We start from the raw sequence: 18,123 nt of genomic DNA, 5'->3' as shown, positions 1-18,123 counted from the left end.
AAGGTAAGTAGGAGATATCTGTGATACTAGTGTATGGGGACAGCGGCCATTCCGCCAGAGGAAGGTAAGTAGGAGATATCTGTGATACTAGTGTATGGGGACAGCGGGTCATTCCGCAAGACGAAGGTAAGTAAGAGATATCTGTGATACTAGTGTATGGGGACAGCGGGCCATTCCGCAAGACGAAGGTAAGTAGAAGATATCTGTGATACTAGTGTATGGGGACAGCGGTGAATTCCGTAAGAGGAAGGTAAGTAGGAGATATCTGTGATACTAGTGTATGGGGACAGCGGGCCATTCCGCAAGACGAAGGTAAGTAGAAGATATCTGTGATACTAGTGTATGGGGACAGCGGGCCATTCCGCCAGAGGAAGGTAAGCAGGAGATATCTGTGATACTAGTGTATGGGGACAGCGGGCCACTCCGCCAGAGGAAGGTAAGCAGGAGATATCTGTGATACTAGTGTATGGGGACAGCGGGCCATTCCGCAAGAGGAAGGTAAGTAGGAGATATCTGTGATACTAGTGTATGGGGACAGCGGGCCATTCCGCCAGAGGAAGGTAAGCAGGAGATATCTGTGATACTAGTGTATGGGGACAGCGGGCCACTCCGCCAGAGGAAGGTAAGTAGGAGATATCTGTGATACTAGTGTATGGGGACAGCGGCCATTCCACAAGAGGAAGGTAAGCAGGAGATATCTGTGATACTAGTGTATGGGGACAGTGGGCCATTCCACAAGAGGAAGGTAAGCAGGAGATATCTGTGATACTAGTGTATGGGGACAGCGGGCCATTCCGCCAGAGGAAGGTAAGTAGGAGATATCTGTGATACTAGTGTATGGGGACAGCGGGCCATTCCGCCAGAGGAAGGTAAGCAGGAGATATCTGTGATACTAGTGTATGGGGACAGCGGGCCACTCCGCCAGAGGAAGGTAAGTAGGAGATATCTGTGATACTAGTGTATGGGGACAGCGGCCATTCCACAAGAGGAAGGTAAGTAGGAGATATCTGTGATACTAGTGTATGGGGACAGTGGGCCATTCCACAAGAGGAAGGTAAGCAGGAGATATCTGTGATACTAGTGTATGGGGACAGCGGGCCATTCCGCCAGAGGAAAGTAAGTAGGAGATATCTGTGATACTAGTGTATGGGGACAGCGGGACATTCCGCCAGAGGAAGGTAAGCAGGAGATATCTGTGATACTAGTGTATGGGGACAGCGGGCCACTCCGCCAGAGGAAGGTAAGTAGGAGATATCTGTGATACTAGTGTATGGGGACAGCGGCCATTCCACAAGAGGAAGGTAAGTAGGAGATATCTGTGATACTAGTGTATGGGGACAGCGGGCCATTCCGCCAGAGGAAGGTAAGCAGGAGATATCTGTGATACTAGTGTATGGGGACAGCGGGCCACTCCGCCAGAGGAAGGTAAGTAGGAGATATCTGTGATACTAGTGTATGGGGACAGCGGCCATTCCACAAGAGGAAGGTAAGCAGGAGATATCTGTGATACTAGTGTAATGGGACAGTGGGCCATTCCACAAGAGGAAGGTAAGCAGGAGATATCTGTGATACTAGTGTATGGGGACAGCGGGCCATTCCGCCAGAGGAAGGTAAGCAGGAGATATCTGTGATATCTTCACCTTCTTGATGAATGGCCTGAAAATTTTATTTTTACAATTGCGGAAAATGTTAATTTCACCTGCTTTTGTAAAAATTAAATGATGATGAATAGGCCCCTTAATCTCAAAGCCTTTACAATCTGTAGAAAATACATTGTTTGGGGCACATTTTGATGCGTTCTGTACAACGAGAACAAGTGGGAGATGTATCAAACTTTGGAGAGAGATAAAGTGGAGAGAGTTTTTGGGGTAGATGTACTAAATTGTGGAGAGAGATAAAGTACCAACCAATCAGCTCCTAACTGTAATTTTTCCATCAAAGTGACAAGCTGATTGGTGGGTACTTTATCTCACTCCGCTTTATCTCTCCAAGGTTTGATACATTTCTCTCTTGCGTAAAAATGGAGACAGCCATTTTGCAGGTGGGACGGATTCTCATAAGAAAGCAGTCAGTTAACTCTCTGAGGCCCCAAATTATTGCCAGGCATTTTGTGGCATACTTTCTGACATTTTGGCAGCCCCCTCTGGAATAAAGCACATAAGTCTCTGTCAGCAAGGAACACTCCCTATCCACCTATATCCTTACAACAGACACTGCAAACATTTACACTTCTGCAAATACTGACATTTTGGCTGGCAATTCTATGTGCTCTGCTTACCTATAAAATGGCAGTCCTGTGCTATCAAGAATGGCATTTGCAATGCACTTTTGCTTGTTCAGAAATGAATACCTCTCACATGTATGCCTTTATCCACAGGTAGAACATAAAATCATAAACATTTTAAATTAACTTTTACTGCTCCAGGTGGTATAGGGGCCCCCATTATTTAACATTCTAATTTGTGCAAGTTTGACTCGTCAGTGTTACTGCGCACAGGTCCTGATTATAGGAGGGGCGGACGGGGTGGTCGTCTAGGGACCCCCACACCTTGGGGGACCCCACAGTGCCGCAGATATTGACCTGAAGCTGGCCACTCCCCCTGGCCGGCTCCCGGCAGAATCACACAGTCAGGCACAGACAGCATACTAACAAAAATGGCAACTTCTCAATCAATCTAGCAGTACTAATCAGGTGCATGAAAGGGAGGGGTCATACTAAGTAGAAAAAGGAGGGGGGATTAATCCTCTATTGTTCCTCAGCACACTGAATAATACTTGCAACTATATATGAAGACTATATGGTCATAGAAATTCAGAGATATTGGTTGCATGCATTTGTAAATACATGGGAGGCTGCTAGGCCCCATCACGGCTTCTCTGTCACTAGCAGTCCCTAACACTACGGAGTTCATGTCCGGGGTGCAGTGCACCCCGAAAAATGTTCAGCCCTCCTTTTTCTACTTAGTATGACCCCTCCATTTCATGCACCTGATTAGTACTACTAGATTGATTGAGCAGCTGCCATCTTTGTTTGTTTGTTGTGAGTTGCATGAAGGAGCCAGCATTAGTAGGGCATGGTGGTTCTAGTAGTGCTAGTCGGAGTTCCCAGGGGTGACTCCCAGGTAAGCTGGCTCTCAATTTGGATGCATTTATGTATGTGCCTTTATCAGGAGGCCTTACATTTGACAAAATGTATATGTGCCTTTATCATGAGGCCTTATAATTGGTATATTTTACATTTGGGGTGAGCCTTTGGGCGTAGGGCCCCCGGGGCTGGTCTGGCTGGGCCTCCTCAGGGCATCACCACTTAATACACATAGTTGCTTTTCACATCACCTGTTATGTTTGTATTTTATTCATGTAATATTCACATATATTTTAACCCCTTTTTTCAACACATTAATTAGTCTTACACATCTATACTTTACACTGCACTGTCACTCTTTTTCCATTTTTCGTGTGATGCCCTGGGGGGGTCCTGGGCTGGATGTTTTTCGGGGTGCACTGCGCCCCGGATGTGAACCCCGTAGTGTTAGGGACTGCTAGTGACAGAGAAGCCGCGACGAGGCCTAGCAGCTTCCCATGCATTTGCAAATGCATGCAACCAATATCTCTGAATTTCTATGACCACATAGTCTTCATATATTGTTGCAAGCATTATTCAGTGTGCTGAGGAACAATAGGGGGTTAAACCCCCCTCCTTTTTCTACAGACAGCACACAGACTGGTGGACTGCTAGTGGCTGCCTATAAAAGCCCTGCCCCCTTGTTGACATAACACCATGATTCACAGGTGTATGTGCGGGGACTAATGCAGTGAAGTGCCCGCCCCCATCACAAAGCTCATGGCTCCCGCAGCTGCAACAGGTATGTGTGCGCGCTCTCTCAGTCCCTTCTATCTCTCCTTCCCCTTCTCACGCTCTCCCTCTCTGTGCCTTCCTGTCTACCTCTCTCTCCCTGTCCATTCCTCTCTCTCTCTCTCTACCTCCCCTTACTCTCTCTCTGTTTCTCTACTCCATCCCTCTATTCCCTGTACCTCTGCCCCCTCGTCTCTCCTCTCTCTCTGTCTCTCTCCTTTCCCCCTCTCTCCCTCCCTCCCTCCCTTTCCATTCCTCCCTCTCCTCCCTGTCCATTCCTCCCTCTCTGTCTATACTATATATATATATATATATATTGTCGAAGCTGGATTATTGACTGAGACGATCAGTTTAAAAGTGGATCGCAGCAACGCCATCTTGCGACTGGCCGCAAGACACCATCTTGGAAATGAGATCGCAAGACGCCATTTTGCGAATGGCCGCCTAAGCGCCATTTTAGATAAACTCACACTTTAGTACATGTGGCGATATTACTATTAGCATCATGCGATTGCATCTGTGACCATCGCCATAAGTTACGGCGATTCATCAAAAGCCAATTTCATGACTTTACGTAGTTTGGGTGCTCTGGATAAAGTGTGTGTATTATTATAATTCCCCTAAAGGATATATTTCAGAAATGGCTGTACAGTATGTCAAAATTGGATTGCATTAGCTAAACAGAGCAAATGGCCACGTGACAACTAGAGTGTGAAGACAAGCTTCATGGACATAACGTCTGCTCTCACTCCAGGTGGCCCTGCTCGAATACAGCAAGAGGGTAGTTTGTAGCACCTTACATTAGCAGGCTTCCTACAATAAAATACCTTCAAAGCCAAGAGTGTTATCTGAGGTTTGGGTCTTGTAGCTGTGCTAATTTGCATCCACACAGGCCCTGGGAGAACAAAGACCAGTATTTTGGAGCCTGAGAAAGGTGGGGGCTGCTGGGGCATGAGCAAGTCATGGAACTATAATGCTCAGCATTCCACACTGCTAGGTGTTCTCATACACACATTAATACGCACAATTGCGCTGTTAACTAGTCGCATATTAGCGAATGCATAAGACCCTGTATGAAAACGCTGAATATTAGCTTCACGCACATGCATCTGCCACAAGTTAACTAGCGTCTTCACATCAAACCCCACATACTCACACATTACATATTCACATACAAGGTTCCATAAGCTTTAAGGTATAAGATTCAAGTATGCACATTTATTATAATTGTTAGGAAATAAAGATTATTTCATAAATAAGGTTTTATACGTGATAAGTAAGCCATGTTTGGTATTGTATTGATGTGTACTCTCTCAACAGTATTCCGGTAATATCGATGGAGGGATCGCAACATGCATTCTCAACTTATGGACCGCAGAGACTTCAAGCAACAAAATATACATTATATGAACAACTGTTAGGATTTGCATGGGGCGGGAAACCAGAGACCACTAGTTGTTAGAGGCTGGATCGTGTCTATTTGAACCAATCTGTTAAATGTTTTGTAACATAATCCCTCTCCTTTAGGGCCAATGGTATTAGCAACAAACTTCTCTATTGTGTTGTTTATTTCTGGGGGGTATAAATATGTGTGCTCTGACCATGGGTTCCTAGTCTTCGTGCTGAATGCTGATTGACGAGGGGTTTCTTGCTGATGCCTAACATCTGGACCAGAGAGCGCTGCGTATGTATAATTGTACTTGGGTCAATATAATCTCTTCGCGCTAAGATTTTATGAGGATCATAGCGTGTAACTGCTGTACTTTTACTTGAATAATACTTTGTGCTTTGGAACCACAGGTTCTAGGTCTGGAGTCTTTATTTACTGTATGACTGCGTACGCAAATTAGCGTCATCCTTAGAGGTTTATAGGCAGGATATTAGAAGGTAGGCAGGGGTATATAGAGGTTCAAAGGCAGTATCCCTAGTTGGGGGCTCATAGTGAAGTCACTTACCCACTCACACGGCACTTACGGTTATCGATTTCTCACCAAAGGGTGGAGTGGCCACATGCAGGGTTTACCTGCAACCGCTCGGTGCTGAGAGATCGCCATCCATTTTCATGTGAGCCAGGGACGCTGACTAGAATCCAGGGACAAGAGAGGAAAAAGTTTGTTTTCCTTTGTTGATAGAACCTAACATTTAAAGGGGTGCCGCAGTATTGAACACACGGGAGAGACGCAGTTTTGCGCACAGTAAAGACGCACTTTTGTGTATGCAGCTAAAGGTTGTCATACGGTTGTGTTGTAGTCGCACAATAGCGTATACGTACTTCCGGTTGTGCTGCCACGTGTTTAAACAAAGCCGTTGAGGTTTACATTCTTTTCAATTGTTGTCAATATCTGGGTTAACGTGTATTTTTCTGCGCAGGAAAAAAAGTGTGTAACAGTGATTATTTGTTGGTAGGGGTAACTTGTTCCCTAAAGTTAGAGGTACCGTATGACCTTTAAGGGCTAAGTGTTAGCCGCTCGGTAAGCAGCTTACCGTTCTATACACAGTAGCAGGTGTACATGTTGTCTTTGTTGTAGAGAGGTGCGTGGAAGTAGCCGACTTAAACTTCCATAGGTGTGGAAGTTGCCTTCTTAAATCTTATCCGGGTGGGTGGAGTAGCCTTCTTCAAATCTTCACAGGTGTGTGGGCGCTGCCGTTAAATCGTCCACAGGTAAGTGAAAGTATCTTGACTGTCTTTCACCAGTTTAAATCTTTATTGAAAAACGTAGGAGTTGTCTCAGAATGGGGGCCATGCAAACAAAAGAGATGTTAGACAATGATGTGCTGCTAATGTAAGCGCCGTTTGGATCGGCCCGTCGTATTATGCATACTAAGTACGGTACTTATGCAATAAGGTATTGTGATGTATGGTTTAAAATGACAATGAAGAGTGTTAGACCGTTTCCCAGAATTGGTCGTTTTGATAAAGATGTATTAGATAATGTCCGGGATCACATCAGTCTGATGCGCTCCCGAGAGAAAAAGGTCAAATATTATGAATGTTTAAAGTTGTGGCAGCATGAAGTGGATGCGTGGCTTAACAATGGGCAAGCAACGCAAACTAGCGTTGCGAGCGCACTGCCAGAGAATATATCTGCGACGCTGAATTGCAATGCGGGCGAGCCGCAAAATGGCGCGCACGTGCAGCAAGGTAGCGTTGTGGAAGGTATTGCCAGCAGTTCACATGTGGAAGGTATTGCCAGCAGTTCACACGCACCACCCCCACCTTATGTGGATGGAGGTGCAAGTACAGTTATAAAAAATACCCATAAAAATGTAGCAAGCAATTTGTACCCTCTCTTAAGCAACTATAAAGAAAATGTTCATCATGTGGATGATGAGCCTATTGTAATGTCTGCCATTTCCCATGCTGTACAGATGATAGATGCTGCATCACAACAATCACGAGTGGTCCACCATCTCCATCGGTAACAGCAAGGGAAGTGCTAACACCCTCTGCACCCGTAGAGGAAGTTGTTAATACCATACGTAGCAGCAACAGATTAAACCCCCAGCCAAGTAACAAGGTCAAAGGTAGCAGCGCATCCCATTCGGACAATAACTGTTCCGAATGGGAATGCAGATGCGAACGGTGTAGTGCCCATGAGGGAAGTGGTAATGCATTGTCCTTGGACAAGAGCAGAACTAAATTCCATAAATGATTTCCCCGATCCCAAAAAGGAACTAGCCAAATGTCAGAAATTTTTGAGAAATTTGGGTAGTTCTCATGAGCCAACTAATAAAGACTGGCGTGTGGTGTTAAGGGCCTGTCTACCAAGCAATACTGACGTGACAAAATTTGTCACGGATTGTGTATTGGATGGTGACGTTCCCTTAACAGACCAAGTAAACCAAGATAATATTACCCTAGTTCAGACCTCACAGCCTGGCTGGAGGGGAGTCACAATAGATACCCTCATAGAATCTGCCATAGAACATGATAAAAACATCTCAAAGAAGAGAGAGGCCCAGAGCAAAAAAACTAATGGCTGTCAGTATCCAAGCTCTGCAAGGAATGACTGTAACATCACAACCAGTAGACACACCTGCACTATACACACACTTGCACCTGAACAGTTACAAATTCTCACCAATCCCACACCACAGCAAACACATCCTTACCCCACATATCATACACAACCACAGGTCCCATGCTACCCACAAATTTCATACCTCCCACCATACCCTTATCCTCCATATTCCTACCCATACCCACCATCTTTCCCTCTTGCTCAACTCCCACAACAATCCTTTCATCCACCCGTTCAAACAGATGTTTTAACTGTCACCAAGTGGGACACATAAGTAAGTACTGCAAAGTGAAGAACACCACACATGAACACGGGTTTCTCATGGGTTCATAGGCAACCCCACTATCTTCTCCAAAGCCTTATATGACTGTTTACAATCTTTTCAACCTGCAAATGGATCTGTTCTAATGTAAAATGTGGACGATTTATTGTTGTATTTAGGTCATGTTTAAATGACATTTAACTGTTGTGCTTTATCTCTCACACACAGGACACAAGGTTGCTAAGGATAAACGGCAGACATGCCAGGCAAACTTCAAATACTCGGAATACTATCCAACCCAGGGGCCCAGGCATTATTTAGAGCAGTAGCTATTAATAACAAGATTTAATTGCAGGAACCTGTATGCTGCAGATACTATGGACCTCATTCAGAGGCGGTCGGAGGATGCAAGCAGTCGCTCAGAAACTGGGTGGCCACTTGCATCTTGACCTCCCGCCTCCGTTGCGGTCGTTAGGCTGTGGGTTTACACCCACAGCTCTAACGACCGCTCGGGTGATGGTCGCGATAGTCAGAGACCATCGCGACCATCGGGGCTTACGATGAGACCCTAGGGTAGGGTCTCACTTGTCGTAAGCCCCGGAGAGCTTCTGGCTCTGTCAGAGCCGGAAGCTCTCCACTGACATCACTAGTGATGTCAGTGGGGCCTCCCCCAAACGGTAGGCGTTCCCATGGGAACGCCTCCATTTGGGCTGCCACCCCCCCGGCCCACCTTCCAAACGGGGCGAGCTATCAATCAACATCGACAGCTCGCCCCCTTTGGAAAGAGACCCGCTACGACCAGCGCTGTCAGTCGTAGCGGGTCTCATGCATGCGCACGAGGGAGCCGGCTCCCTCGTGCGCATGCGCACTGGCCAAACATCGAGGCGGCCATGCGGTCGTAGACCGTGCGGCCGCCTCTGAATAAGGTCCTATATCCCTAGAATTATTCAAAGTCATAGGGGGACTCATTTTACAGGTGACGTTTCCCAGAACATGTGTAAGGTGATGGGTAATAAAACCAAGATCGTTCCAGACTGTCATTTATTTTATCTGTCCCCCCTTTGAGATACGAAGATGAATAAGAATAACAGAAATTTAAAGTGTTATTAACTAACATGTCTAATGCAAACTGTCATTATGTCAAACCTGGGGAATTTGTTACGATCCAAATTTTTTTAGCTTCGGTCGTTTGACTGATTGGTGGAAAGGTCCGTATCTGACGATTGTTGACAAAATACCACATCCTCAAAGGATGGCCAGGGAAGATACGTGGGTCCATTCCACTCACTATAGGGAGGTTAACCAACCAGTGGAGATACAAGGCGGAGACAAGGCCGATAACGTGGACCTGTCAATTGCGAGCTTGTGCCGGAAGGATTAAAAAGGTGACGGTGAGATACCTGAGCTAAAGAAATGTGTAGATCAGTGCTCCCAGCAATGGAGTGGTCTGCTGTGGTCATCCTAGTTCTTTCTTCCAGAGTTTTTGTCGTGATGATCTGTTTGGGGATACCCAGTTTCTGTGATGGAGGACCGATAGAGGAGATGGGAGCTGATGGCAGCGCTGATGGAGTGGAGTCAGAAGGAGTGCAATGCCAATCAGGGGAGTGTCTGACCAATCTTAGTACTGTTATTGTTAAGAGAGCTGTTATTCCGGATACTCAGGGACGGTGTGGAGGTTTATCGTCTGAAGATTCCTGTATTTGTGAGCTTTGTGGGCCCCTAGTTGATGAGAATTGTATCCAGCGGTGCCAGCCTAAATATAACCCGTACTGGGGTGGGTATCCTCTAGAGGATTATCATAGCATGGTAGGCAAAGTGTTAAATCAAACTGATTGCTGGGTGTGTTCACATGTGCCACAGGGACAGCATAATGTAGGGTTGATGCCATTTCCGCTGAATATCACGGAAATTTTAGAATTACAGAAAGGGAAAACCTTGGATGGAAAATTCCTCTCATCCAAACCACCTCATTTCAAACTGTATCAATTCCAAGTAGATAGGTCACTTTTGTGTATAAACATAAGCAACCACAATAAACCCGGGAGTTGGGAAGTGACAGGGAATAATCAGACGATGACCTTCTCACAAAGAGCTGATAATGAGTCCATAAACCATGATCTGTTACGCTCAATTAAATCTAGTGGGAGACATTTTAGGTACCGGTATGCATTGAGTTCCACCAAAGAAATTATTGGTAAGGTGCCAGATGGTTAGTGTGCTAAAATAATACAGCCAGAAACTTGCATGTACCAGATGGAAGACCCAGAAATAGGATTGTTTGCAAGGGAAATGTGCTTAATGATAATGATGCATACCATTCCTTATGTTCTCCCTGATAATGTATATTTTATATGTGGAAGAAAAGCGTATAAGTGGCTCTTCCCGAGTTCCGAAGGTTTGTGTTACCTGGGAAGAGTAGTCCCAGAAGTTATGACCCTCACACATGTTGAAATGCTTGGTATACATAAAAACACACCGCCACCATATCTTCACACACAATATGAACACACAGGCAAACGAAATATGATACCTGGTGACGTGCACAAAGCCACTCAGTTAATTAGTGAGACAACTGGGTTTCAAGTTTTAGTCGCATTGGATCCCACCAGGATCGCTCGGGGTACATTAAACTTTAGATATATTCAGGACTTGCTAAATTGATAGATAATATCACCGAGATGTACGATGACACATTCAGCTATACAGGGGGAGAATTGCAAGCGTACAAGAAAGAACTGGTGCAACACAGGCTAGTGTTAAATTATTTAACTGCTGTTACTGGAGGGTATTGCGTAATGTTGGCCATCCAATTTGGAGTAAAATGTTGCACCTATGTCACCAATGATACCAGCGACCATAAGGAAGTGATAGACCGGAAGATGGATGAAATTCTGCAGCTAAAATGGGAATTTCGTAAGAACCATAATGCTTCAGTGGCTGAAGTAGGGGAGAAGATAGAAGGATGGGTTTCATGGCTGAACCCAGTGAAATGGTTCTCAGGTCTAGGGGAATGGGTCCAGGAAGTGATCGCCAGCATCGGCAAATTCTTAATCCTTATACTGATTGTCATCTTAATAATTGGCATATGTGTCCGGTGTGTTCCTATTGTGTTGAAGTGTGGAAAATGTAAAAATAGAGTAAAATGAAAGAACGAAATTATGATGGTGGTCAGTATGAATACAGAGGTAAATATAGAACTGCATTACAACCCTGAACTAGGAAATACCATCATTTAATGTATTATATTTAGACATGCATAAAATGTATTATTGAAATGTTATTTTAAAACACCTCAGATAATGTAAAGTCTCAAATTTCCCCTTCAAGACTGCCTTTATAGTCTATACTGGTGTATCCCCACACCTTTCACATGATCTTCCAAGATCCGCGGTGTGCGTATAATAGTAGTTTTATGTCCCCACTCAGAGACACATTATTGATGGATTAAGAACCACCTTGTGCCATCCCATAATAACACTAAATAGTATATAAATGTAAGTCTAAATTATATTTTAAAATCAGATTGTGATAGCATGTTGTTCGCTATCAAAGGGTGGACTGGTGAAGCTGGATTATTGACTGAGACAAGATCAGTTTAAAATTGGATCACAGCGATGCCATCTTGCGACTGGCCGCAAGACACCATCTTGGAAATGAGATCGCAAGACGCCATTTTGCGAATGGCCGCCTAAGCGCCATTTTAGATAATCTCACACTTTAGTACATGTGGCAATATTACTATTAGCATCATGCGATTGCATCTGTGACCATCGCCATAAGTTATGGCGATTCATCAAAAGCCCATTTCATGACTTTACGTAGTTTGGGTGCTCTGGATAAAATGTGTGTATTATTATAATTCCCCTAAAGGATATATTTCAGAAATGGCTGTACAGTATGTCAAAATTGGATTGCATTAGCTAAATAGAGCAAATGGCCACGTGACAACTAGAGTGTGAAGACAAGCTTCATGGACATAATGTCTGCTCTCACTCCAGGTGGCCCTGCTCGAATACAGCAAGAGGGTCAGTTGTAGCACCTTACATTAGCAGGCTTCCTACAATAAAATACCTTCAAAGCCAAGAGTGTTATCTGAGGTTTGGGTCTTGTAGCTGTGCTAATTTGCATCCACACAGGCCCTGGGAGAACAAAGACCAGTATTTTGGAGCCTGAGAAGGGTGGGGGCTGCTGGGGCATGAGCAAGTCATGGAACTATAATGCTCAGCATTCCACACTGCTAGGTGTTCTCATACACACATTAATACGCACAATTGCGCTGTTAACTAGTTGCATATTAGTGAATGCATAAGACCCTGTATGAAAACGCTGAATATTAGCTTCACGCACACGCATCTGCCCCAAGTTAACTAGCATCTTTACATCAAACCCCACATACTTATATATTACATATTCACATACAAGGTTCCATAAGCTTTAAGGTATAAGATTCAAGTATGCACATTTATTATAATTTTTAGGAAATAAAGATTATTTCGTAAATAAGGTTTTATACGTGATAAGTAAGCCATGTTTGGTATTGTATTGATGCGTACTCTCTCAACAGTATCCCGGTAAAATCGATGGAGAGATCGCAACATGCATTCTCAACTTATGGACTGCAGAGACTTCAAGCAACAAAATATACATTATATGAACAACTGTTAGGATTTGCATGGGGCAGGAAACCAGAGACCACCAGTTGTTAGAGGCTGGATCGTGTCTATTTGAACCAATCTGTTAAATGTTTTGTAACATATGTCCTCTCCTTTAGGACCAATGGTATTAGCAACAAACTTCTCTATTGTGTTGTTTATTTGTGGGGGGTATAAATATGTGTGCTCTGACCCTGGGTTCCTAGTCTTCGTGCTGAATGACGAGGGGTTTCTTGCTGATGCCTAACATCTGGACAAGAGAGCGCTGCGTATGTATAACTGTACTTGGGTCTGTATAATCTCTTTGCGCTAAGATTTTATGAGGATCATAGCGTGTAACTGCTGTATTTTTACTTGAATAATACTTTGTGCTTTGGAACCACAGGTTCTAGGTCTGGAGTCTTTATTTACTGTATGACTGCGTACGCAAATTAGCGTCATCCTTAGAGGTTTATAGGCAGGATATTAGAAGGTATAGGCAGGGGTATATAGAGGTTCAAAGGCAGAATCCTTAATATATATATATATATATATATATATATATATATATATATTTGCCTACTTTGAAAGCGCATTTCAGGGAGATTGTGAAAGCAGCACCTATGAGCGCGGTGGTAAAGTGGGCGTGTACTGCTACATCTGAGAGGCGTGTCCTAAAACTGATTTACATCCAAACGGAAATGAGCCCCAAAGCAGTCAGTAAGATCTATTTGTTGATGAAAACACACTGATACTTTTCAGAAAATACATGTAACCATAGGGATCATTGTGCCTTATACTCAATGCAGGGAAATTATACTAATGATTCCATTTGAATGTATACATGTCATTTTTTTTATATATATATATATATATATATATATATATAACAGCTACATAATGGGGGTAAGGTTCAATGAGGGAGATTGGTAGACTCTTCAGGGAGACAGGGAGATTGCTGCTATTTCAGGGAGTCACCCTGACAATCAGGGAGAGATGGCAAGTATGTATATATATATATATATATATATAAAAATATATATATATATATATATATATATGTCTATATCTCTATCTTTCTCTAGCTATAAATATATCTATATATCTATATCTATCTTGATTTATATATCGATCTTATCTATCTATCTATCTATCTATCTATCTATATATATATATCCCCCCACTCAAAATCCTGCATTTCTCCCTGGCAGTATATTAGATCATGTCCGCTATGATGCTGGGAGTCGGTTCCCAGCAGTGTGGTGGACATAATGCAGTATCCTGCCACTTTGTCAGTTAGTGAAGAGTCCAGAGAAGGTAAGGCAGGGTACACACTAAATAATGCATACCTCCCAACATTTCAATGTCGGAAGGAGGGACAGGTCACGTGACCAAAAAGGGGGTGAGGGCTAATTAAAAGGAGGTGGAGCCTATTGAAAATGGGGCGGAGCCTTGAGGCTTCCCCCTTTTTCGTCACTTTGGGGTGTGCCCAGCACTCTCCGAGATGCTGGGCAGCCCCCAGGAAATCCGTTCACACGAGAACAGATGCCGAGTGCATGCTCACGGCATCTGTTCTCCTCCTGCACACCTGCTGCTCTGCTATGCAGAGCAGCGGTATGTGCTCTCCCCAACTTTGCCCCAACCGCGGGACACTGCGGCCCGCGGGTGGGACAGCACCAGAAAAACGGGACTGTCCCGCTGAATGCGGGACAGTTGGGAGGTATGAATAATGTGTACCCAGAGTGATGTCTCATGCGGCGGGACCCGGTATCGACAAGTGCGTACACACTTGCCGATATCGGAAGCGATAGCGCTAGTGTATGGGGACAACGCTGGAGTGATATCTCCAGCATTACCTTTATATGAATGGCCCCAATACTTAATATCTACTGCTTTTGTATAAAAGAAGTGATGATGAATAGACCCCATAATATGGATTGGAAAGCACTGTGTGGGATAATGTGTATTGGTGTCACTACAATGTGGCAAAATGTGCACTAAGGCAATACTAGGTGGCATAAATAGAACTAGGACACCACTATGGGAAGAGATGCCTCTCTAGAAGCATTGGGGCGGAGACCCCTTGAAAATTTTGTTTTGGGGCCCAAAAACTTCTAGGTACACCCCTGGTGGTTGTCTCTAGAAAGCAACATAACAGAGCATACAATTTACATTTTCCCGGAGACGAAAAAACATTGTTAATTGCAGTAAAATGTAAGTTGGTGTCTTCCCTCCAGAGTTTAGACTTATACCCCTTTTCCACTGCTGCAATGACCAGGTTATTGCTGGGTTTTCCCGGGTAGCGGCTCAATGGAAAAGGGTCCCTGAAAGATAACCCGGGTCAAGTGACCTGGGAATCCAACCCATGAAGCTACCAGGGTTGGACGCAGGATGGACCTGGGTAATGGTGCAGTGTAAATGGTGCAACCTGGGTTATCCGACCTGGGTCATGCCTAAAGTGAGCTGACTGGTGGCTGTGGAGCAGTCACCTCCCACTTTTATGACCTCACAAGTTTAGCAGGACAGACCCAGGTTCAGTGTGAATGGGGCCGACCCAAGAATAACGCAGATCGAAGGTGCAGTGTAAACGGGGTCTGACCTGGGTTGGAACCATGTCCAAAAACCCAGGTCAGACCCGGGTTTTTGGTGGAAAATGGGTATAAGTGAAGCGTTAGCATGGCCATTGCTACAATTGAATCACGTATGACATACAGACAGGTCAAAAGTTGGGCACTTGCAGGTCTCTACCCACAATCCTTTGCATCTCTGCGCAATTGTTGGCTATGCACTGCCTGGTGCACGTCAATGCCTTCTTAAGAAAGTTCATGATGATTCAATGCTTGATGACATTTGATGAAAACAAAGAGAGAAAACAAAACCATATATAAAGCACACCTGCAAATGTCTTACTGCAACAATTAACCCTTTTTAAGGGTTAATTGTTACTTACTGCAACAATGAACCCTTTTTTAATTTAAAAATAAAATGTTATATAATGCATCAGATTATAAAGAACATTGTTGAACTATTCCTATTACCCCCTTTGCGTCTCTCCCGTCTCGGAATTAGTTTGTCACATTTTATGTTTTCCTTTATACGACATGGCTCCGAAAAATCACAAAGATCTCCGCAGGAAGATTTATAACCTGCTGCAAAAGGAAGAAATAGCTTCTAAGGTGGAATTGATTGCTAGCATCTGGAAAAGGCCAATATACAGGAAGCAACAGAAAATCATTAACCCCTTTTTGTTTAAACTGGGGCATCTGGACGACAGGGGCTGCCCCTATTGAACAAAGGTGCAATAAGGAGACTTTTACTATCGGTACTGAAAAACAAAATCGTACGGTGATATTTCTATAACACAGACCATGGTGGTCAATAAGGGAGGAAGCAGTATGGGGGTGTTTCCCAAACTGGGGAGGTACCCCTATAGTTCTTCTAAGTGTCGGGTGTTAGCTATAATAACAGTGTGGGGTGTTAGCTATAATAATTTGTAGCCAGAATTATTCCCAAATTAAGTTATTCTGTAAAACATTTCTCTGAACTGTGTTTAAACATTTTCCAGAAAAAATTTATTCTGAGATTCAAAAGAAACAAAACAAAAATTGGATTAATTTTGGCATTTTTGCATCGCGAATATTTGCAGCTAATACAAGAACAGCTTTTCAGTAAAGTTTGATACTGCAAATACATTTCTGTCCGTTCCGACCGCTTTTCCTCTGGAATAATCATTATTGGAAAAAAAAAAAACTAGAATTTCCCCTACTGACGCCAAAGTGATAAAAATTGACATTTACGAAAAACGGACTGTATATTGTGAAACTTTAAAAACATATTTCCTTACATCACTTACTAATCTCTCAGAACACGTGTGTCCTTTTTTGGCAGGCAAGTGTGCAGGACTTTACAAAAAAAAAAAAAAAACCTCCCATCAGTCATATGATTTGTATCAGGGCAGACTGAATCCCTGCCGAGCGGAAGATCTGGCAACCTGACAAAAATCTACAAACGCACTCGAGGCTGCAGCTTACACCTCACAGGAGTAACGTGATCCCAAACAACGTCAGGATGAGCATCTTGTACGTTGTGAATATTACGGAGAAGACCCCCTCCTTTCCCACCCCTCGTTCCCTGGATCTCCGACTTACGTCTTGCCATTCTTCTGCTTTCCAAGTGTAAACTGGACAAGCCGCTGTCTGGCAAAATTGCTGTGATACAGGTCTCGTAGACTGATTACACTCCGATTCCCTGGACACTTTCTGAGCAACAATTTGGCAGTGGACGGTCCTCTGCTGCACGCCTTTGCCGCACGTTACTGAGCACTAGGAACAAGAAGGATGTCTGTAAGTCGCACTTTTAAATGTAAAAGTCTAAAGTGAGCTGTTAGTGATGTAAAATATTTGTGTCGTCAGATACATATTTGCATTCTGATTTTATTTCTTTTTCAAATCTGGTATTGCTAATTAGCTGTATATTATACATTCAATGGTTATTATTACGGTTCTAATATTATCTCCAAATTATAAGTACATAAAACACTTGTTGGCAATTCGTATTTAATAGGATATGTGTTATATTTGTTATTTTTATAGCCTTTGTAGGCCTAAAAGTGAAGACTTAACACATCAGCAGCTAGAATATATGAATTAGTACTTTTCTTTTAACTAAGTTTATATTTTTAAACCAGAATTAAGTTTACGTTTTTAAATGCAAAAACAAAAATGAGACAAAAACAACAAACATAATAATAAGGGTATAATCATTTGCAAACAAACAAATAACAAAACAACAGAAAACAAACACAGAACAAAACAAAGTCTGTGATGTATTTAATTTTGTCAAACAAGTTAGTATTGTTGTAAGGCACTTTTAATGTTGGACATCTGCTCTACAGAAAGATTTCGGTATAGTGCCAGCTGTTCTGCTAATCACTTTTTATTCAATATGCAATATACTGTAGGTTGAAAAATAACATGCCTCTATCTTTGGGGGCATAAATAATATATATAGGTGAACTTAGGATCATGATGGTCTCAATAAATATTGACAGTGTTTTGCCACCATTAAATCAACAGAATAGTCTTTTCCAATTTTTACCAATATAAATTAGAAAACAATTATTTTACACATTTTCATAATAACAATAGAATGTACATACATGTATGAGTTTTTACAAAGCCTTGCACATTCTCTGGACCCCTATAAGTTTGATGGTCTATTTGAATTCGCTCTCACAAAAGGGGAGATGGATCAAACCTCGAAGGGAGATAAAGTACCGGCCAATGAAAAGTAAAAACTAATTTACCTTTCCACACGTTATCTTTCTCCAAATTTTGATACATCTCCCCCATA

General features: G+C 43.2%; 1 protein-coding gene across 1 annotated transcript in view; it reads right to left on the bottom strand.

Moving 5' to 3' along the window:
• The window catches only part of ADAMTS9 (ADAM metallopeptidase with thrombospondin type 1 motif 9), a 275,988-nt gene that overhangs the window by 48,494 nt on the left and 209,371 nt on the right, over window positions 1-18,123 (bottom strand). Inside the window, exon 30 of the mRNA XM_088473392.1 lies at window positions 16,920-17,093. Within this exon, the coding sequence (XP_088329518.1) occupies window positions 16,920-17,093 (174 nt within the window). The remainder of the gene's footprint in view (window positions 1-16,919; window positions 17,094-18,123) is intronic.

This window comes from Taudactylus pleione, unplaced genomic scaffold (assembly GCF_031769625.1).
Source record: "Taudactylus pleione unplaced genomic scaffold, aTauple2 ptg000135l, whole genome shotgun sequence".
Taxonomy (NCBI): Eukaryota; Metazoa; Chordata; class Amphibia; order Anura; family Myobatrachidae; genus Taudactylus; species Taudactylus pleione.
This window is presented reverse-complemented; position numbering and strand designations above follow the sequence as displayed.